The 23,722-nt window shown below is 47.1% G+C and overlaps 2 protein-coding genes across 2 annotated transcripts in view; one reads left to right on the top strand and one right to left on the bottom strand.

The window, feature by feature from the left end:
• The window catches only part of Matn2 (matrilin 2), a 149,024-nt gene that overhangs the window by 66,917 nt on the left and 58,385 nt on the right, over positions 1-23,722 (bottom strand). Inside the window, 2 exon segments of the mRNA XM_028884461.2 lie at positions 636-758; positions 10,672-11,241. Of these exon segments, the coding sequence (XP_028740294.1) occupies positions 636-758; positions 10,672-11,241 (693 nt within the window).
• The window catches only part of LOC119086399 (60S ribosomal protein L31-like), a 29,528-nt gene continuing 23,449 nt past the window's right edge, over positions 17,644-23,722 (top strand). The window contains exon 1 of the mRNA XM_037197800.1: positions 17,644-17,770. Within this exon, the coding sequence (XP_037053695.1) occupies positions 17,644-17,770 (127 nt within the window). The remainder of the gene's footprint in view (positions 17,771-23,722) is intronic.

Here is a 23,722-nt window from a genome sequence, read left to right as displayed (position 1 = left end):
GCCCTGCACACCTCTGAGACGGACTGTGCATGATCACCCCAGGACCTGCACACCTCTAAGATGGACTGTGCATGATCACCCCAGGACCTGCACACCTCTAAGATGGACTGTGCATGATCACCCCGCCCTGCACACCTCTAAGATGGACTGTGCATGATCACCCCCAGGCCCTGCACACCTCTAAGATGGACTGTGCATGATCACCCCAGGACCTGCACACCTCTAAGATGGACTGTGCATGATCACCCCCAGGCCCTGCACACCTCTAAGATGGACTGTGCATGATCACTTAACTTCCACCCTAAGGCCACACTTTGGGAAGATGATAAAACAGAAGCAGCTCCTTGGGGCCCAGCTAACAAAGCCAGGCTGGAAAGACACCTCCACCAAGAAGCACCACAGAGGTGAGGGACTGTTTCTGAGACAGTACATCCCACCCTTCCACACACTGCCCGGTGGCCTACTATGCACCAGGCTTAGACGCTGTGGTGACGGGGGTGGGGGTGGGGTGGGAGGTGGGGGGGTGGGGGGACTGTTTCCAGCCTTCAGGAGGCGGCAAGTGGTTGGGAGAGAACTAGGGTGAATAAGACGCGCCTAGCTGCAGAGCAAGCAGCACTGACACCAAGCGGCCTTACTTGTGCAAGTCTTCTGGTCCGCGTTGAGGACGTACCCCTGCCTGCACCTGCAGGTGTATGAGCCGGGTGTGTTGATGCAGAAGTGGGCACAGTTGTGTTCCGAGACGCTGCACATGTGGACCGCTGCAAAGGAAGACAAAGAGAGTCAACGCCTTCCCTCGGCTTCATCCTATCCAGCAAATGTGCACTGGGAGCCTGTGAAGGAGAGGGCTGAGCTCAAAGAGAAGCAAACTGTAGTCCCTGTCTCCAGGGAGGGTCCCTCTCTCGAGTTGACAAGACCGATCCTGATAAATGTGTCATCAGTGAGTAACTAAAGGGCCATGCGAGGGAAAGGGAACGGCGTTAGACTGAACCATATGAAATTGCTGGTATCTGGTTTGGGACTTACAAATCCGGAAATTTCAGGTTCAACTTAACGACCCCATATGACAGGCAGAAACATCAGAAAAGTTTCTGATTCCAGAATGTGACATGGAATCTTGAGGAGCTGGGGGGAGCTACTGATTAAATAAGGAGGTGTTAAAGAACACACAATCTCCCAAGATCATAAATCCTAAGAATCACGTACTTTTAAATCCACATGAAGTATAAAAAAATTGGCATAACAATGCATTTAAATGTTTCATAATGCCATGATTTTTGCATCTCAATATTTCTGCATTTAGTTTCTGAAAGTACTTAAGCTCAGACACATAGATTCTTACTTACATAAGCCTGTCTGGAGCTCATACAATTCTTGTTGTTTTTTAACATCTCAGTTTATGACTTTAATCAATCGAGTACAGCTTGAACATATTTAAAATGAACAGACATTGGTCTTAAAAGAACACATTATGTAAGTGTTCTCATAAACAAAGATGTGAAAATGAGAAAATAGCTTTCTGAAGCTTATACAATAAAGGGGAAATTCAAAGCCATCCTGTGTTTATCCGGTAGGTAGGGAGTAGGTAGTAGGTCCATGAGCTACCAATGACTACTTTTGATATACACCTCTTTACATCTAGGTAAGAAATGTCGTGGCCAAGCATGCTGTCTAGTTTTATGTTAACGACACAAGCTAGAGTCACTTGGGAAGAGAACCTCAGCTGAGAAAATGCCCCCACCAAATTGGCCTGTGGAGTATTTTCTTATGGCTGAATGATCTGAGGGCCCAACTCTGTGAGTCATGTTATAAGAAAGCAAGCTGTGGGGGCTGAAGAGATGACACAGCCATTAAGAGCACTGGCTGCTCTTCCAGAGGTCCTGAGTTCGATTCCCAGCAACCACGTGGTGGCTCACAACCATCTACAGTGGGAGCTGATGTCCTTTTCTGGCAGAAAGTTGTACATGCAGATAGAGCACTTATATTCATAAAATAAATAAATAAATCTTAAAAATACTAAAACTCCATGGCCTTTTATATTCCAAGAATTGCAGAAAGAAAGGAAGAGATAGGAAGGAAGGAAGGAGGGAAGGAAGAAAGGAAGGAAGGAAGGAAGGAAGGAAGGAAGGAAGGAAGGAAGAAAGGATGGAAGGAAGGAAAGCAAGCTGTGTCAGGTGTGATGGCACCCACCTTTAATCCCAGCACTGGGGAGGCAGAGCCAGGCGGATCTCTGTGAATTTGAGGCCAGCCTGGGCTACAGAGCGAGACCTTGTCTTGAAACAACAACAAAAAAAAAAAAAAAAAAAAAGAAAAGAAAAGAAAAAAAGAAAGGGAGAGAGGAAGGGAGGGAGAGAGGAAGGAGCCAGCTGTGAGAAGCAAGCCGGCAAGCAGCATTCCTCCACCTGAATGCTTCAGTTCCTGCCTCCAGGTCCTGCCTTGACTTCCCTCAGTGATGATCTTGACCTGAGAGTTGTAACCCGCTTCTGGTTATGGGGTTTATTACAGCAATAGAAACTCTCAGAAAGCAATATACGAGATAGGGAATGAAACTTCTATTTTATGCCAGCACAATTTAGAGGATATTGTTCTGAGCTCGTAACTGTGTTTTAGCTCCTGTTAGGATACGAATCACATAAGAAAGCTGTAGTGGAATTCAACTGTTTTTACTACAAGCAGAAATAGGTGACCTTTTTGTGACCCTGAGAAAATTTTAATCTCTTTATATTACACATATTACACCAACCTCATGAAGGCCGTGTGAGGGTTAACTGACCTAACTTGATAAAGCGGCCAGCACGGTGCCTTAATATCTATTAACCATTTCATGGCAAAGGAAAAGTGTGCATGATCACTTATCATTTTATGGGTATTTTGTTGTTGTTTATTCTGTGTGTGAGAGTGTTTTGCCTGCATGCATGTCTGAGTACCACATGTGTGCCTGATGCCTGAGGAGGCCAGAAGAGGGCATCTAATCCTCTAGACCTCGAGTTACAGATGGCTGGGCACTGCCAAGGAGTGCTAGGAATTGAACCCAGGTCCTCTGGAAGAGCAGCCAGCACTCCTGACTGCTGAACCATCTGTCTATCACAGTGTCATGGTGTTTTATTTTCCATGTTTGGGAACATCATTAGACCTATATGTCTGTCTGTCTATTGACTTGGCTTTTCATTCAACATTAATCACAAATTCCATCTGTACTGGCTCAAGCACTGTATTTTTACAGAATCCAAAATGTGCTCCAATTTCAAAGACATTAAAATGGAGGCCATGTGCAGTTGATCCTCATTATCCACAGATTCCATATTTGTGAATTCGCCTGTCACTGAAGTGTGCTTGTACCTCCCGATCAAAGCGTCGCTTTCACAGGCGTCCATTGGGTGGCTGAGAGGTAACGGCGGTATGTCCCCTGATTTGGACAACCCCGCAACAAACTGTTTTCACAGTCTAGGCAGCACTGCACTTTTTATGTTTTCGTGGGGTTTGTAGGTGATTTTCCTGTCTGAAATGACCAACTAAGTACAAAAAGCTATGACATGCCCTCTTAGGAAAACGAATATATTAAGATAAATGTTAATTTAGAATGTGTTATTTTTAACAAAATCTCAGTCATTCAATTTTACCAATAAAGCCTTGGGAGCCAGACCCTGGGGTGAATGTCTGCTAGCTCAGAGAAAGCACCCAGCTGACTTCTTCCTCCACCATCGTCCCGGACGCCTCCTCTCTCCTACTATTTCAAAACAAGTCTCTTCAAACACAATGTCCCCCCTTCTCCTTCTTGCGCGTCTCTCTGTCTGCCCACCTGACTCCCTCTTACTCTCTATGTTTTTTTCTTAATAATCCTAAATTCACTTCCTGTCAACTGGCTGCTTGCTCCGTCTCTTGACCTATGGTTGATTTTATTTAATCCTATTTACAATATTCAAACAGAAAGCTCTTGGATTAAAGGTGTGTGCTAGGGCTGAGCCACACCACAGCTAGAAGCAGGTTTTTCCAGTAAATAACGCAATCATGGGGTTCACTGCGTGATCAAATATCCTTCAATAAGCATGCATTAGGGGCGTTGCTGGCCGTGAGCTCAAGGGCAGTGAGTCAACCATAATATTAAATTTGTTGGCTCCAGACAGATTATATATTGACCAGCTGACAAATATGTCAGGTAACCAAAGGCACACTGCAACCAATCATGCCTGTATTTTGCATAAGAGAATTAATTCCATATTTATTAATTCAGTGTTTACTGAATTACAATGTCACAGAGCAAAATCACCTTCAACAATGAAAACGAACTCCATCTTAGATTTGATCTCACATGGAGCTCCAACTTAACCTTTTTTCAGCTGGCTCTTACTGAACTCTGCTTGCTTTATCTATTGGCCCAATGGCCATTTCTCATTTTACTTAGACACCTGTTGGTCAGCATGGGGCATTTCTAATCCTTCACTTTTACAGTGTTGTGCTGGGCATGCTCAAACATGTCCTCTAGAAGGCATTTGTAATTCTCCAGGATCAGCTCCTACTAGACCCAATTCAAGTTGGATTTCCATCACTTTCAACCAAAAGAATCCCAAACATTTTTACTGAACAGAATAAAAATTGTCCATCTGTGGAATCCTATGGCTGAGTGCTGAGTGCCTCTGTGTACATCTGGGCCTTATGCCTTCTCATCTCTAAGATGGGCCTGTGCTGTGCTGTGCTGTTAAAGGGGGAGCGGTACCTGCCTTCTCCACTGGTCACAGAACTATGTGAGACAATTGGTGCCATTCCTCAGAAAGTACCAGGTTTAAACTTCATCAAGGTTTTTTATCCAGAGGAAAGAATAAATCATTAGTCTAAATCAGTATCAGGATTAGATTTTTATTTATTTTAGTTTTATTTATTTATTTTGGTTTTTCAAGACAAGGTTTCTTTGTGTAGCTCTGGCTATCCTGGAACTCACTCTGTAGCCCAGGCTGGCCTTGAACTCAACGATCCGCCTGCCTCTGCCTCCCAAGTGCTGGGATTAAAGGTATGAGTCACCACCACCTGGCTTGGATTTTTATGGTTTTTTTTTTTTTTTTTTTTTTTTTTTTTTTTTTTTTTTTTTTTTTTTTTTTTTTTGTTGTTGTTGTTTTGTTTTTGTTTTTTCGAGACAGGGTTTCTCTGTGTAGCCCTGGCTGTCCTGGATCTCACTCTGTAGCCCAGGCTGGCCTTGAACTCACAGAGATCCGCCTGCCTCTGCCTCAAGTGCTGGGATTAAAGGCATGTGGCACCACTGCCTGGCTCTGAATTTTTAAATTTATGTGTTTATTTATTGATTTTGTGGTGTCCAGAATTGGATTATAGTCAAGGCTGACCTTGATCCTCCTGATCCTCCTGCCTCTAGCTATTGAGTGCTGGGACTGAATGTTGTATCATCAGGCTTGGTTTACTGCAGATATAACCTAGGGCCAAGAAAGCATTCTGTCAACCAAGCCACATCCCTAGACCATGGGAATATATATATACATACATGTGTATATATATATAAAATAAAATATGAACCCAACCAGGCATAGTGGGTCATGCCTTCAATCCCAGCATTCAGAAAGCAGAGGCTGACAGACGTATGATTTACAAGCCAGACCTATATAGTGAGGTCCTTTCTGAAAGAAAGAAGATGGAGCTGGAGAGATGGCTCAGCAGTTAAGAACACTGGCTGTTCCTCCAGAGGACCTGGGTTCAATTCGCAGCACCCACATGGCAGCTCACAACTATCTGTAACTCCAGTTCCAGAGGATCTGATACCCTCACATAAACATACATGCAGGCAAAACACCAATCAACACTCATAAAATAAAAATAAATAAATTTAAAAAAAAGAAAGAAGAAAGAGAAACGAGGGTTGGGGATTTAGCTCAGTGGTAGAGCACTTGCCTAGCAAGCGCAAGGCCCTGGGTTCGATTCTCAGCTCAAAAAAAAAAAAAAAGACAAAAGAAAAAAAAGAAAGAGAAACAAAAAAGGAAGGAAAGAAAAGAAATATAAGCAGCTTAATTTTTGAGGTAGGGTTGTTTATTTTGACTTATTAAAAGAGTTTTGCTATGTAGCTCAGACTGGCCTAGAAGTCATCATCCTCCTGCCTCAGCCTCCCCAGTGCTGGAATTATAGATGTGCACCACCACACCTAGCTTGTTTGAGGAAGTTTTTTTTTTTTAATGTGTGAATGATGAGGTGAGCATTCTGCTCAGTACAGCTGACTGGGGGTCTCAAAAGAACACTTATTGAGTATGTAAGTCAGTGTCTATGCAGGCCTGCCTTCCCCTTCACAACAGGGCCTCAAAGGGGTGAAATCAATGTAAACTTTGTCCAGACCTGTTGATGAAGGGTGTGCCTTCACAACACTACTAGGTTCTTAAGTTGTGCCAAAGTGGGATGGGGCGGTTAAGGTAGGAACAGCCTTGCCCTGGGTTCCAAAATGCCAGTGAGGCTGATAAACAGATACCAAGAGAGTACTTAAAAGCCTTGCCCAAGCTGCACCGAGTCACCAAATTGCAGGAGGCAGACTGTGGTTTTCAACCTTGAGAGTCGGTCAGGGTTTTCTGCTCTTGGGCAACAAAAATGGATGCCAGGATGTGTGGGGTTTGGTCCGCTTGTACACAAGCCCTTGATTCACAGGACTCTGGGCTCTAAGTCTTTTTGGTGGGCTTCAGGGTGGCCTAAGAATATGATCTCATGATTCCCCCATGCTGTGGCTGCTTCGGAGAGTCCCTGCCCACAGGCATAAAGCTGCTGCTGTGCCCAGGTTCACGGCCATACAGCTAGCCAGAGCCAAGGCAGTATTCTTACTCAGGACAGTGTGGTCCAGAAACTAAGCAATGTCACCGCATGACAGTGGCTCCTGCCCTGGGTCCATCTGGACACAGCCTGCCTCTGCAGTCCTCTCTTGTTAGTCCTGCCTGCCAGAACATTCTGTCATTCATACACAGTGGCTGCCATTCCCTAAACCTGGCTCGTCATCACTACTTTCAACTCTGAGTCATGGCCCCTTAGTAGGATAATGAAGTCAGCTAAAGAACTAGGACTGTCTTTTGTACTTTTTTTTTAAATAATAAAACAGAAACAAGACTTAAAATATCATCATTCTTTGCCTGGAGCATGGTGCTCACCCTCCCTACACAGCCCTGCTGTAGCTTTGGAGCCAGGGGACACCCTGCTCCCCACACTGCTCCCCCTAGAGCTGAGTGAACCTGAGCAAGGCAATTAAGTCTTTGATTTCATAAGAGCACTTACTTCTCATGTTTGTTGTGTGAATAAAATGATTTTATATATGCTAAGAGCTCAAAAAAGCATTTACACACACTCAGGCACACATATGCACATCTTTGGGATAGTTTCCTGTTTGTAGCTCAGGTTGGCCTGGGACTTGTTATGTAGCTGGGCTAGCTCCAAACTCTACATCCTCCTATTTCACTGTCTTTAAAAACATTGCTTATCTTTTTATTTTTCCTGTGTGAGTGTTCACTCATGCATGCACTCTCTCTCTCTTTGTATTTGTTGTTTGTCTGTCTGTTTCTCTCTCTCTCTCTCTCTCTCTCTCTCTCTCTCTCTCTCTCTCTCACACACACACACACACACACACACACACACACACACACACACACACAGAGCAGGCACATGCCAACACGTTGTATGGAGGTCGGAGGACACACTTCAGGAATGGGTCCTCCTCTTCCAGCTTGCTCCCACCATGTTGCTCTGTACTCTAGGCTAGCTGGCCCTGGAGCTTCTCGCCCATTCTCCAGGCTCTGCTCCTCACCTCACCACCGCAGCCAGCTTTTTCGTGAGTGTGGGTTGTGGGGACAGAACTCATGGTATCAGACTTCCATGCCAAGGTCTTTACCCTCTGAGCTATCTCCTTGCCCCGTCAGCTTCAAGCTCATGGATTACAAGAGTATGCCACATTTCTAGCTACATGCACATATTGGTAACAATAAATGTTAGTAATTAATCTTATTGCTTCATTTTAAAGGCTTTCCTGGAGCCCCGAGGCAGACCCAGGCCCTCTTTGGAATGAGCTTCTTGGTCCAGATGGCTCTCCTAGGAATGAAGTACTCTGTTCTACCACCCCATTGTTCTATAAGGGAGTGTTCTTCCCACCACTCCTGGGGCTCATGCATGGAGAGTGAGAACTTAGGCTCTGACTCTCTGGAGCTACTATTTGAATTGCTTATTTTTTCTAAGCCTCAGTTTCCACTTTTGTAAGTGGGCCAACAAGAATACCTGTCTGGTTGTACAGTTTAAATGAACAGTGTACAGAATGTACCCAACAAGACATGAGCAGTTATGATCATCAGGCTATTGTCCAATGTTTCAGGAGCAGAGGAGACTTCCAGAACCTGGAGATATCATCTGCAGTTCAGAAGATGCTCATGGCTGTTGTCTGACTGCCAGACTGAGACCAGCAGTGATGCTTGTCGCCTCACGTGTGGATCCCGAGTGTAGCAGACAGTAACAGTGCATGCACATTGACTGGGCGCCCACATCCACCTGTGAAATCCCCACTGTACAGGTGAGGTGACTGCGGCCGAAGGAGCCCCAAGGGCTTCCCCAGCATCGCACAGCCAGTCCTGTCCTGGTCCTACACAGGTGTTACCCTCCTCAGGAGAATCCCAACAGCAGAGCTGCTTTCCGGGTGGGGGCTGTCCTCCGCAAACGGTTCACCCCAAGAGAGGAATTTATAATTCCCAGCCTGTGAAGGAGTGAAAGGAGCAGGAACTTTGAAATCAGCAAACTTGCTAAGCTGTAAGAAAGGAGGGTGGTACTGTCGGGTACTGCCTCCCTGGTTTTCACGGGCATCAAATGAGATGCATGAGGTGGAGTGCTTAACGCATGTTAGTTACTGTGGTCTTCAGCATGTGGTTGATAAAGAGGCTCTGGGGCCTCCTCAGCCTTTCAGGATAGTTGATGAAGCTGCTCCGCAGAGCCTGGCAGCTCAGGGCCTGGAACACAGCTGTATTTCAGCAAAGTGGATGCGAGGAGTCCCAGGGGTTCATTTCTCAGGCCACACAGAGGAATGAGATAATACCAGTGTTTTCTTAAAGCTTCCAGATTAAACAAAGATGATTGTGTGTGTGTGTGTGTGTGTGTGTGTGTGTGTGTGTGTGTGTGTCCAAACAGCCTCTTAATTTTGCTGAATTGCCTTAAAGCCCGCAGAGGAAGGTTCTCCGAGCCCAAGTCCACATCCAGTCACACAGGGGTCATTTCTGTTGCAAAGCTCCTCTGTCTTATCACATCATCGTTCCATTTGCTGATGAATGCAGAGTGCTGATAAAAAGCACTCCTCCATTAAAGTCGTCCAGTACACACGAAGAAGCAGTCAAGAGTGTTACAGAACCAATTTCTTTTTTTAATATTTCCAGGAAAGGGGGAACATAAATTCTGCTGAAGTCATTTAAAGTCATAAACCTTTAAAATGTTTGCAGTGTGTTCTACTGACTGAAGTTTTCCAGCTGATGCAGGCCGCGGTGCACCACGATAATGCAGCCTCTCCGTGGCGCCAGGGAAATGGTACTTCTGAATGGTTTCCAACTGACATTGCTCAGGAAAAGGTTATTTTTCCTTCATGGCATTGATTTCTTAAGTAAATCATTTGACTCTGGAGTCAAGAGAAAATGGAGTCTTTGCTTTTTGAAGTTAGTTCTTGCAAGGGGATCTTTTATTTTTAGACACATCAAAAGTACACCCTGGGGCTGGGGGTGGGGCTCAGTCAGGAGAGCGCCTGTCCAGCATGCACAGAGATCTAGGCTTCATCCCAATGCCCACATAAACCAGGCATCGCGGAGGCACATACCTGCAATCCTGGCATGTGGGAGGGAGAGGCAAGAGGGAAGAATTCAAGGTCATTCTCCACTGCATAGAGTTGGAAACCAGTCTGGCTTACTGAGATTTTGTGTCAGAATTTAAGAAATGTTTTTAAGTACATCTTGTTTCCTTTTCTCTAAGCACTACATCACAAGGGTTTCCAGTTTGTCCTATTCCAAAGTCAGGCTTCAAAGCCTGCATCTCAGTCCTTCCTATGCATTGTCTCTTTGTCAGTTAAGAAAACATCCACTGCTCACACCATCATGCAGCAAAAATGCCTTGGTCTCCCACACGATCCACGGGGAAGCTCTCCTGATGTCTGCCTTCTGCTCCTACCCCTACTCCAGCTCACAAGTTCCAGTGTTTGGAATGCCAGCGTGTCAGCTAAACGGGGAGGAAACCTTCACTCCAGCCTTACTCATTCTGCCTTTTGAGTCTAAATGTCCTTTGGGGCTGTCAAGTCAAGGGACCTGCCACCAAGCCTGATGATCTGAGTTTAAATTCCTGGGACCCATAAGGTGGAGAGAACCAATGCCTGTAAATACTCCTCCAACTGCCACACAAGTGCGAGCGCACACACACACACACACACACACACACACACACGTCCTTTCCTCTAGGTAAGTCTTTATAAACACCATGGCCTAGATTAGGCCCTGGAATTCTCTGTCCCACCTTGCCCTGAATTCTTCCTCCATTACATTGTTAACAATCCAGGCTACTTTTGCATTTGTGGATTTATATGTCCCTCTGGCCAAAGTGTAACCCATCAAAGAATGAGGCCTTTCTCTTTGCCCATGGCTGTGAGCACTGAATGAGGCCTTAAAGAAAAACGAACCACAGGGACACAGGACTTACCGCACAGCTTGTTCTGGAACACTGAGGTCAAAGACTCGATCTGGCTGAAATTGGCCACCAGGAAGACGTGGTCCTTGTGGGGCTCACTCCCAATGGCCTTTAGCGTGTTCAGGTCCACCTGACCCACACCAATGGCAAAGATCAGGATGCCTGTGTCCCGGGCCTTTGCCGCCACCTCAGCCACTGAGTCCTGAGGTCTCCCATCGGTCACAATCATGATGATCCGTGGCACATTCTCCCGCAAGGGCCGGGCCCCCTCTACTTCTGAGAAAGCGATGTTGAGGGCATACTGTATGGCCAGCCCTGTCATGGTGCCTGTGGACAGATGCCTCATCCTCTTGACAGCTCTCTCCACCTCAGATTTCCTCTTAAAGGTCTTCAGGGAGAACTCATTCTTGACTGTGCTGCCATACTGGAGCAGGCCCACGCGGGTAACATCAGGACCAATATCCAAGAACTGCAGGATATCCAGAATGAACTCCTTGACCTCTGCATAGTCATGGGTGTTGACACTTCGGGAGCTGTCGATGATGAACACCAGATCTGCCCGCTTATTCTCACAGGAGCTCTCTGTAAAAAGAGCAGAGGTCACAAATAATCAGATGGGAAGTGTTCAGATTTTCTTTTCTGTTTCTGTAATAAAACACTGGCCCAAAAGCAACATGGGGATATTTGGCTTACAGGTTATAGTTCAACATCAAGGAAAGCCGAGGAAGAGACTGGAGAAATGCTACCTACTGGCTTGCATCCCCTGGCTTTCTCAGCTACTTTTGTGTGACTGCTCGCAGTGGGCTGGGCCCTCCTACATCATCAGCTTTCAAATGTCCCCACAGACGTGTCCACAGGCCAATCAGATGGAGACAATTCCTAAATTGAGTTTCTCTCTTCCCAGGTATGTGTAAGTTTGTGCCAAGCTGACCAGAAACAGTGATAAGAGGTAAGAACCCAATGCAGACTGACTCTTGTGGAAAATCTTAGGACTTAGAGTCACCTTTAGAACCTCCAAAATTCAGCTTTATTCTTACCAAAAAGCTGTCGGGCATATCTGTGCAAACCAGATGATCATCCCTTAGCTATACACAGAATTTATTTTTGTAAGATAAATCTACAAAGTCACCAACCTGGTTTCAGTCAAACCCTTTATCAGAGTCAAAATTATTTTACTATCTGTGGCATGGTTCATAAGTTTGACAGGACACTGCGAAGACTGGAAAATACTTAAGAGGGCCCAATATCAAATGCAATCTGTTCTGGAAGATTGAGCTAAGAGAACAGTAAAAGACTAAGATGTGTTAAACTGAGTTTCTACCACAGACTAAGAGAACAGCAGTGGGTCTGGAGAGATGGCTCAGCAGTGAGGAGCACTGGCTGTTCTTGCACAAGACCTGGGTTTAATTCCCAGCACCCACACAGTGGCTAACAACTGTTTGTAATTCTAATTCCAGGGGGCTCTGACACACTCAAGGGCCAACGTATGTACATGGTACACAGGCTTGCATGCAGTCAAAATGCCCATAAAAAATTAAGACATCTTTTTTCCAAAGATAAGGCAGGGGGGAGGAAGCGTACTGGGGTATCAAGGGCTGAGGACAGATGAAACCCGAGCTGACTTATGAAAACAGAATGTTTGGCTTGAGAGAATACATGGAGAGGGGCTCATGACCAAAGCCCTCACCAGGATGGATGTGGTGGGTAACAGAAGAAGCACCTTTAGAACACAGGGAATACTAGAAACGACTGGGCGGGATTAGTTGAGAATATTCTGAAACCAACTCTAAAAGACCTTTCAATTCAGACTCAGAAATCTGTACACAGGTCACAGATGGCATGGTATCTTAGTATATTATAATATCTCTTGTATGGAAGTTGCATGATTACAATCAACTGAATCAGAATTTGGAGGTGCAGCTTGGCTGTAGAGCATGTGCCTAGCACGTCTGAGACCCTGAGTTAAATCCTCAGCATGGGAAAAATGGTTGAGCTTGAGTCTGGCAGAGGTTCCACCCACTCCGCTGTTAGAATGTCTGAGAGATGTAAGTGACAACCTGCTACTGTTTGGATGTGGTTGAGAACACTCCTCAAAGGCTCACGTGTCCGGATTTAATCCCTGCTGTGAAGCGTGAGAATAGAAGCTTGATGCAGCTACAGTGTGCAGAGGTCAGACTTTGCCAGGAATTAGGACTGAACATGCCCTCGGAGCAGAGTCTCCATGACTGAGCTCTGGTGACTTTTTAATAAGACAGCCAGAGGCCAGAAGACACACCATCTACACATACACTTCCTTATTATAAATGTCCTGTGCCCCTTGGGTGTCTAACAGCAAAAAGCCATTTTTTGATTCACAGAGCTCCGAGTGAAAATAACTCATTGTATTTTCATCTGCACGTGTGCATATGTTTGGGGTTGTGTATGTATGTGTGTGAGTGTGGAAGCCAGAGGTAGGCCCTTCCTGTTGCTCTCCACATTACTTATTGAGATAGGTCTCTCACTGAACCAAGTGGACAGACTTTATCAGCTGGCTAGACTGGCTGGCCAGCCAACTTCAGGGATCCACCGGTCTGCCTTGCCACTAGGGTTACAGACATGTGTAGCCATGCCCAGGTTTTCACGTGTCTGCAGCAAGACTTTCACCAGCACAGCCATCTCTCCAGCCATCAACTCTTTATAGAGCCACGAGCTACAGCTGCTTGCCTAGCACAGAAGAAAACACACCGATACACTGCCTTTAGGCAGCGTAATCCTCCCCTCCCCTTCTCTTGTCCTTGCTGGACTTTGCAGCTCAAGCAGGATTTGAAAGGATTAGAAAAAGGATCCCAAGTGCTTGCCCTAAATCCCAACCACCACAGCTGCAAGAATGAGAGAGCAAAGCCAAAAATGAGACAGCGAAGCCAGTCATGAAAATGGGAAGTGGGAAGGCCTGGGAAGTTGTCCTGTCCAGAGCAGCTCACCAGGCGATGACTTGTCACGCAGAGCTGGCATACACACCTCCTCATTGCAGCCATATGATTCCAACAGTCTTCGAAGAAGGGGTGCCCCCAAGGCCAGTAGCCTGGCAGGAAACCACATGTGACACATCCTCATATAACATCCGAACCCAGTACTAGGAGCCAGGTGCATATAAGGTGAGCTTCCACAAACTGCCTTTAGGACCCAGAAATAAGAACAACAGAAACCTAACATTTGCAAGATATTCTAAACTCTTTTCAGGGTGATTTCATCAGTGACCTAATTTTACTGTCAGAACAACTATTGAGAAGAGTGTTAGACTTGTACCCATTGCACAGATGAGAAAACGGGGTGCTGAAGAGTTTGTGAGTCTTTCATAATTCAGAAAAAGAGAACACTAATACCAACCTCTCAGGGCAGTTGTAAACAAGGAGCCAACAGGCAATAGCTGCGTATGCAAGCATTGTGGACCCTCCTCTGCCCACCCTCCTCTGCCCACCCTCCTCCCTCAGCCCCCACAGTCAGCTCAAGGCAGGGCAAGAGCAGAAGCTAGAGCTTATGGCTGTTCACTTGGCACTAGACATAGGCGCCTGCATACACACCCAAAGAGGGCAGGGGACTAAACACCAGGTGAGCCCTGAGACCCAAAGGCTGTCTGCCTGAGAGGCACCTGTGCTCCTCATCTTCACGAAGAGGCCCATGATCTAGCACTTGGCCCTAGGCTGGAGCTAGACACTATCAGGATGGCCTAGGACAGCACCCCCCTCCACCAGAAGCCACACCGGCCTACCCATTCTAAGTAAGTCTGAACTTATTTCTGGGATAATGGTCCCATGGTCTCTACCTGCTGAGGAGGTTGTGGAGTCAGGCTTTGGCCTCCACAGAGATTCAAAGGAAGGAGATTCCACAGAGGACTACATCTCCAAAAGTTCTCTTCTCCTAGAGACATTTGTTAGCAAGAGCTTTTGCTCAAACTGAGATTTTTATTGTGAGTTTTACTCATGGCATCAACACCCCACTGAGTATCACAATTTGAAGAAAATCCTGGAAGGTCCATGTGGAATTGTGTGCTAAACTGGAATAGTTCCCATCAAAACAAATGGGTAGTTTCCATAATGCTTGGGACATTTAACAAAAATACCACAATGGTCCAAACTGTGGTTAGAGATTCCAAGAGAGTTGTAGCTCTGAGCTGAAATCATTTTCTAGCAGCCTACCCTTAAGGACTCAGAGCAGTTCATCGTGTCCCTAGAAGGCTAGTTCAGTGGTTCTCAGCCCAGAGTACACACCCCAGTTCCCTGCAGGAAATCTTAAAAGATGAGGTTGGTGAGCTACATCCCTCGAGCTAGTGCGTTTGGAGAGGCGTATGAAAACTCGCCTTTCTAACAAGGAGAATGGTGACAGTGATGTTCCTGGTCCAGAGATCATGTCTGGGAATGACCAATCTCTGGAAATAAAAAGAATTCTGGGAAGTCCTGAATTCACTGCCTCAGTGCGAGTCCTCCCACAAGGTGGGACTCTGAAGCTCTGTGGTTGGAAATACAGTGAGTAATCCATCAACATCTGTAGAATTAAGTGGAATCTCAGGTGCAAAGTGGCTTCAGGGGAAAGGAATGATTCAAGGCAGTCAGGGTAAGGAAAAATGAGAGCCTCAAAAGCAGAAAGTTCTAGAACAGGTGTGGATCCTGTTTGTGTGATCCTGTTTTAGTCCCTACATCTTTGCCATTATACACAGCACCACCATGGTTGAACGTTCAGTTCATGGATTTTCACACTAATAAAATACAAGCCAAGGGACCCCACATAAAGCCAAGACTCTACTTTACAGAAGGGGAAACAGAGGCTTGTAGAAATGGTCCTTCCTCTGAGGGCTGTCATGCTCACTACAGTCAGGCTGGAATAATAATGGTACCTTGCCTACCAGTTCAAGCTCCCCTTAAACATCCTCAATCCAGCTAACACGACAATATAAGCTTTGCAAACGCTTGAGAACGTGGAAATACTTTCTGTGAAAAACCTGTATCTTCTCCACAACAGTCAACTGAGAGAAGTTTCCAGAAAAATGGACTGTCTTCTGAGTGATCCTCTCGTGTTAACTGCTCGTGCTGAGGAAGGGTCCTCCTTCTTCTTGGCATGGGGAAAGACACACAGCGGTCTTCCTCTTGGCCCCTCATGATAGGACATTCAGCCGCACTTGGATAAGGTTGTGTGAGCACATAATAAAATGTCATCCCTCTCGCCATAAAGCGATGGTCTGGACTCTGTCAACAGCACTTCCAATCCTGTCATCTTGACTCAAAGTCCTGGCACTGAGGAAAGTCTCTTGCCCTTCCAGAGCAGGATCTGAGCCAGGAGGATTTTAAGAACATGTCTACCCCGCAGGATGACAGTGTGCAATCTCACAACTATTTCCTCTCCTTCGGCTGCAGTTTCGTCGCTAGTCTGACTCTGGCTAAGGTCAATCGCAGCACGGTAAATATTTGGTGCCGCCTGCCCGGAATGGGGAGGGATGTGAGTCTCTATAAGAGTAAAGTAATTTCATCTGGAGGGGCCTCTGAAATTCTCAGGGAAACCCCAGTTAAGTCCTATGTTCTCCGTACAAGTTCAGGCTCTGTCACCTTCTGCCCAGACTGTCCTGAGCATCTCTGTAAGTTCTTTGACCCTCAGTCTCTTATGAATACGTGTGTATGAGTGTGCGTGTGTGCGTGTGCGCGCTCGCATGCACTCAAGTGTGTGCACTCAAGTGTGTGCATGTACATGCTCGTATGTGTGGGAGCCAGAGGACGACCTTGGCCGTCATTCCTCAGCACCACCCACCTTCCTGTTTGTCTGTGCTGTGCTCTGTTTTGAGGCAGGGTCTCTCTCAGCAAGGAAGCTAGACCTGGTGGCCAGTGAGCCCAGTGGTCTACCTGTCCCCGCTACCCCAGCCCTGGATGAAAAGTGTGTGATACCATGCCCACCTTTTTTTTAAGGTTCTAGGGATGGACTCAGGTCTTCATGCTTGCGTGTCAAGCACTTGACCAACTAAGCAATCTCCCCGGCCTAATCCTCAGGCTTCTGTAAAATGGGCAAGAAAACCTCAGAGACCGACAGGGGACATCACAGTAAGCTGTAGATCACTGAGCTGTCCGGCCTTGTTTGGAATGTTTCACTTGTGCTGGCCTATTTGGTCCCTAGTCACCTGAGCGCCTGACTGGGTCATTTCTGTTTTCACTTTACAGATGAGGACATGGCTCCAGAGAGTCCAAAACCTGCTCATAGTCTCCTTCCTGCCCAGGAGGCAGCGAAGTCGGATCTGGACTGTCTGACTGTGAGAGTGTGAATGTAGGGACTCACGCTCTACCCACCAAGTTGTGCTCAGTCCATCCTTTTCACCGTCCATTCCCAGAATCCTTGAGGTACCCCGGGACTGCACTTGCTCTCTGGGGTCAGTTCTTTCCTCTCCTGGGATGAGGGCCTGCGCACCAAGGCCCACACTTGCCTGTTACCTGTCCAGTGCTTTCCCCCGGGTAAATGCCTCTCTCTCTCTCTCTCTCTCTCTCTCTCTCTCTCTCTCTCTCTCTCTCTCTCTCTCTGTGTGTGTGTGTGTGTGTGTGTGTGTGTGTGTTTAATTAGCAAAATGCTGAAAACAAATACTTGCCTTCCGGAATAGCAGGAGTCCGGGCCTTTAGGCTGCCGGTCATTTACGTCTGCATTCACTTGACAAGGCTTACTGAGGGTCCAGCAGGTGTGAGATCTCAGGAGACGGAAGGATGAGAAGTGAGGTAGCAAGACCGCATCGCTGGCCTTGCAGTGACTGTGGGGACCCGGGGGAATGTAGCTGGGACAACAGAATGGGTCTCAGAGACCTGAGACTTCATATCGGTTCCCAGAAAATCCCACAAGCAGATGGTTTGTGGGCACTAAGAGAACTGAAAATGTGATGATACCAGTGAAAAACTGTGATAGTTCCTGGGGCTCTGACCAAATTAGAAACTAGAGTGTGATTTTAAACAGCCTAAGGCTGGCTTGAAGACAGAGCTCGTGATGTGTGAGACCAGTGAGCGTTTAGGTGTTTCATTGCGGCCACCTTCAGCCTTCCCACACCGGGAAGCCGGGAAAACGCTGGATGTAACAGAGTTACTGCATGGATCAGGAGGGGACGAAGGTGACAGTGAGTCAGTGGTTTCCTCTGGGAAAGCAAGCAACAGGGAGAGCGAAGGGTGAAGGGGCGGCAATGTCGGCAACATCAATGGATGCCAAGTCCAGATAAGACCTCCGAATTGCTGAGTTCAAGCCTAGGAGGGAGCCGAGACTGGGAGTGCACTCACTCTAAGCACGGGCGGGCGGGCAGAGATAACAGGTGCTAATAGCTGGGCTCAGGGTAGCCGAGCCATGGGAGAGCCATCCATATGGACATTGAGCTCATCGGTATCAAGGCAAGAGTAACCCTGGAGCCAGGCACAGTGAGCTACCAGCTACAACTGCTCTAGTCTGGAGCTAACCAGAGGGGCTTTGGATTACCTAAGGGCAGCGAAACAATACCAGACACAACGGAAAAATGTGACTAGGACTTTATAGAGAAACAAGAAAAGACGAGCTCACAAAGATTTTCTATGGAACACGGAAGAGATGAGAAGGGGGTGGCTGGAGTGAAGACCACCACACAGGCAATGCTGTGATGCTCTCTCAGGCCACACACCACGTGTGGTTCTGTCTCGTGTGCCTCAAGTCTGTGATTGACTTGCAGATGGTTGAAAGAATATTTCAGAAATCATTTGAATCATCTTTGACTTTTGTTCCTAGTGTCACTTGACCTGTATTACCCATGTATTTAGGCACTTGATTAGAGCGCCGTGGACCCTGGCCAGCCCAGGAAGACCTATAATCAACTCTTGTTTCTCCAACTCCCTTGTTAGTCAGGGGCCAGCTGCTGCATTACCTCACAGTAGACACTGTACAAAGCCAATGAGCAATGGCTTTCTCTGAACCAGATGCTTCCATTCACATCTTCCAAATGTACCCTTGGGAACAGCCCCGGATTCTGGTGCCTTAGGACAACACTGTCAGGGGCCAGGGCATCTTTTGGACTCATTGACAAACCCTTTCCTCCTCAGTAATGCTTTCCGAATACTTCTCCAAATTCAGGGGGAGAAACAGCGCTTGTGGTCTCTCTAGGCACAGTATGGGGAGGAACCATGAATAAATGAAGTAACAGAGTCAAGATCATGAGTTATTTCTAGAATAATGAGTCACAACTAACACGATGAAACCTAATTGTAGTTAATGCCACACACTTTACACAGGGTTTATAATTCAACTATGAACACCAGGGAGAGAGACTTCCTGATCACAGCTGGTCACAGGTTAGAATCAGGACCAGAATGGCAGGCAAATCATCTCAGCAGGTGCATCCAGCCTCTATTCATAGCTCCAGCTCCTGGACTTTAACACCGAATTTAGCTACAGGATTCCCATCAACACCAATTAGACCCCTCCAACCTTAGTACCTTAACCGTCTTTCAGTGGCCCTCCTGACATAAGGGACCTCAGTCTTCTCTCATATCAGAACTTCCCATGAATCTGGGACATGTCATTGATCTCAGTCACAGCAGCTGGTCCGGCAGCTGTGAAGTGCTCAGGGCAATTAAGCCTCAGGGAGCTATTTACCAAAGCCACCATCCCAAGGTCACTGATGTCTGCATCATCCCAAGGTCATCGGCATTTGCAGAAAGCTGAACACAGGATCTTTAGTATCCCCAAGTGTCCCACCACTCCCTGGCCTCATCTTCTACCCTACGATGTCTGGCTGCTCGTCTGTGGTTCTCTGCACACCATTCTTTCAGCCACAGATACCCTCAGCCCTGGGGTGTCTTATTTTGAACACCTTTCCCTCCAGCTGAACACCTTCTTCCCCGTGTTTCATGCATGAAGCTATGAAGTCACATGCATGTCTTCTATAAATCCTGGGACTCAGCCAAGTGCCAGGCACCTGGAGGCTCTTATCTGAATCTTTGCTTATTCCCTTTGGTGTGGACATGGAGGTGTGAAGAGAAGTTTCGGTAGCCCTCTCCGAGCTTGGGTGACTGGAGAAGCTGATCTGGAGACACAATGAGGGACAGCCATAGCAGGCCTCCACAGTGGCCTGGTGACATCAGAAACACTTGGCAATGTATTCAAAACGCTGAGTCCTAAGCTTAATGAGTCAGATTCTTTCCAGATGAGGAATATGCACTTGTTCCAGGTGGTTCTTGGGCACAAGCCTGAAAACTCTGTCTCTAGGGACATGTGGGTGTGAGAGGCTGTCTGCCAGGAGCCTAGAAGAAGGGATGGCAGAGTACTCCATGCCTGTGTCCCAGCAACCTCTCCCTACCAGGATGGTCTTAGGAACATGGTGACCCCATACCCTGGGCTCCCTCGAGTCTCCTGGTGCAAATACTGTTCCATTGCTGCCTCCTGTCCATGACAGCGATGCCAGTTTTCAGTTAGAATCGGACAGTAGAGAAGGTAGACCGTTACTGCAGAGGGAGGCGTGGGGGAAGGAGGAAAGGGAAGATGAGACTTAGAGGTTCCATAGCAAGTCCATGGACATGGGGCTGTTGGGAGGTGGTGGAAAGGAATCAAAAATCCATCAGCCTGACTTGCATTTCCAGCCACTGTTCCACAGTAGGTAACCTAGCATGTAGTTTCCTTTCAACAGGAAAATGTCCCACAGACATGGCACCTTACCCTCCTGGTTACCCGGCAACACACTAACATGCACCTTAGACCGGAAGGAGAACCAGGAGATTTAGTGCAAATCAAGACCCAACTTCACACCTGCTGTGTTTCCTGGGGTGCAAAAGATGTGCTTTCACTACTGTAGTGATGGCAGTTGAGAAGTGATACTTACTGTGCAGTATCACCCCTTAAACACGATGCGTGCTGGCCCAGAAGCCCAGCCAACCAGACAGCACCTTGGCATCACAGCTGGACTGCATTCATCTTCATCTCATGAGAGCCTGGCTCAGATGTGTACATAGGGTGGTGAACTGAAGGAGGGTGCCAGGCACTGTGGAGGCGTAGACATTCTAAGACGCAGCCCCTGGCCTCGGGAGACTCACAGCGCTCACTGATGCAAGTAAGTGGACTTCACAGCAAGGTGAGGGGAGGTGGGCTGTATATCACTCAAGCCACATAGTGTACTTCACCACGGGAGCCTCGCCCTCATCACGGGGAGTATTTCATGAACCCAACACAAACACACAACACACACAATCTCTCCTGGCCTACCACTGAGAATAAAAGCCACAGTGTATATCAAGACCCTCCACAGCCTAAGTGGACTGCCTGGTAAAGATAAAGAGGAAGACTACTGAAGGGAAAGAAAACACAGTAGCTAGACTCCCTATTCTGCCAGACTTTCCTGTTTTCTTATCTCTGCTCAGAGTATCTCGCTGGGTAAAGAACAGTGGACACCATTGAACTTACTGTGCACCAAGGCTTCCCTCAGGAAAGACAAAAGACCAAAGACGCGGTCTAAATGTCAACCTGTACCTTCTCCCGAACCCCTACAACTGGAACCCAAGGTCACAGGCAGAGGTTGAGGCTTCGGAATTGCTAGGCTTGCTCTGTGTGCACGTTAGCTCAGAAAGGCATGTACAGAGGGACAAATGTACAGAGGGAGACCCCATTGGATGAACTCTTCCTAACATGGAGGCACACACAGGAAGTGTCCTTACAAAATACACCGGTTTCTTTTTCCATTGTTTTACAAAGATTCTATGAGAGGGCATCTTTGCATAGCAATACTGCTCAATAAAGTAGGGTCCGGGCCGGGCCCAAGGGATCCCAGCTGACACCAGCTCAAATGTCAGTTGTTCCTACTGACTGTCTGTCATAAATTCCTCCAGGAACACAGCTCTCTCAGGCCTCAGGGAATATGCACCAATGAGCCAGAAAAAAAAATGCCACATCACCCCAGTCTCCTCTGGTAGCTATTACAGGAGCTGAAAGGAGGCATCACGACACTCAACAACTGTAGTTTCCAGAACCCTGGATAAGTTTCTTTAGAAGAGAGCCAAAGAAAAGGCTGCCCTCGTTTAGCCCTGGAGAAAACAGTTTCCAGTGAATTGAAATTTCCTTGCAAGGTAAAACAGTTTGCTCAGACCTCACTAAGACACACCCTCTCAGAGTCTGCTGCACAAACAAACTCTCCTATAATTGATAAAGAGAGGATAAACAAATCCTTACACAGTCAACGGGTTTAGAGCCTTAAAAAAATATGAACTGACAGAAGAAAAACAGTATTATTATCAAATAGTCTGGCCATTTTTCTTGCTTTCTCAAATTGAGAAATAGCACTATTTTCAGTTACATTGCGCGCACGCGCGCGCACACACACACACACACACACACACACACACACACACAATCCGAGACGGTGTGCGCAAGGCACTTCCTGGAAAACAGCGATGTGGCTTCTGCTCCCTGTAAAGCATGAAACAGCATAGGCAGTTGTCCAAAGCAAACTGGCATTGATCCACAGGGGGATTCAGACTTAAAGACTTCAGCAATGGCCTCATCTGCTCTGAGACTTCAGCAAATGGAAGCCAGGAGCAGGGCAGCGAGACCTGTGGACAGGAAGGCAGGGCAGCTAAGCCCTTAGAGCCAGGAGGGGGGGGGCCAGATGTCAGCCTCATGGCTTAGGGTCCTGGTGTCTTTCCCCGGAGTACAGATGAGTTATATGACAGGAATGCATCTCTGAAGCAGCAAGAGAAACACTTTCTCATTTCCATTTGGTTGAATTATACAAACCCAGGGACTCCTTCTTTGTTCCAGGTTCTAAAGACACCAAGACGTCTCACAGAGAAGGCATCTTTGGAAGGTTTACAAAGGCATGAACAACTGGAGCCTGGACAGAGCACCATACAGAGTTGGGGGCTGGGGGATTCCTGACCAACGTGATACTGCGTTACAATTTCAAGGGTAGGCTAGGCCAGGCTTTGAGTAGACATTTTAGGGCAGTGTGAGCACAGGCTTAGAGCCAGACCAGAGTGAGGTACCCAAACATACAGGTACCCGGAAGAGGTGTGGAGGGCCGGATCCTAAAGAGGCACTGGTGACAGGGTTGTTGGGAGGGTCTCACCTAGTCATTACTGTGGAGCCTAAGTGGAGCCATAGAAAAGTTCTGTCACGTCCTACCTCCTTTTAGACACACACTCAGCCCAGACTTCATGTCTGCTCCAACCCAGTCTCACCAGCCTGTCCCCAACCTGCAACTACCTGTATGTCCCTTCACGTCTCAGGTTCTCTGTGGATAAGCTGACAGAGAAATTCTTCTAAACTCCTTTGATTTTAGGAGTTGCATATCTGCCTCAAGAATGAGTCTCCTTGAAGGAGAAAGTTCAAGTTGTCTGTGAGGCCCTTCACGGACCCTTTCAACTTATCCTCCACCTGGTTCCAAATTACAAGTGCAATACAGATTGAACGCCACCGACACTTCACAACACCACATCCTCCTCAGTTTTCAGTATCGCAGAAGTTTAAAGGGAAAACTACAATTCCCAGACTCCATTGCAGCCAGAGTTTGGGGTAAGAATGAGCTAAACCGCCAGGCAATGGTGGCGCACGCCTTTAATCCCAGCACTTGGGAGGCCGAGGCAGGCGGAACTCTGTGAGTTCGAGGCCAGCCTGGTCTACAGAGCAAGATTCAGGACAGGTACCAAAGCTACACAGAGAAACCCTGTCTCGAAAAAAAAAAAAAAAAAAAAAAAAAACAAACAGACAAACAAACAAACAAAAAGTGAGCTAAACCCCTATCAGATACTACTTTGAAGGATAATGTGAGCTTGGTGTTGTCTCTGCTAACCTTCAAGGCTGTAGAAGACATCGAGCTACAGCAGCAGACATGGTGTTCCAGGGGCAGCTCACCAGCATCCTGGAAGATTACGGTGACAGTAATAGCCAGAGTCCAGTGATGTGTGTTTGTGGTGAACTCCACACCCCCTTCCTCTAACAATCACACAGTTAACTTCCTAGACTGAATCTCTTTCGCTTGGTACCTGGTACAGTCTGTTTCCCTGAACTGGCTGGCTTCAGGCTTTCTCAGTAGTTACCTCTCTGCCTAATGCCTTGTCCATCCACA

Source organism: Peromyscus leucopus, chromosome 20 (assembly GCF_004664715.2).
Source record: "Peromyscus leucopus breed LL Stock chromosome 20, UCI_PerLeu_2.1, whole genome shotgun sequence".
Lineage (NCBI taxonomy): Eukaryota > Metazoa > Chordata > Mammalia > Rodentia > Cricetidae > Peromyscus > Peromyscus leucopus.
Note: the sequence above shows the minus strand (reverse complement) of the source record. Positions and strands in the feature narration are given on the sequence as shown.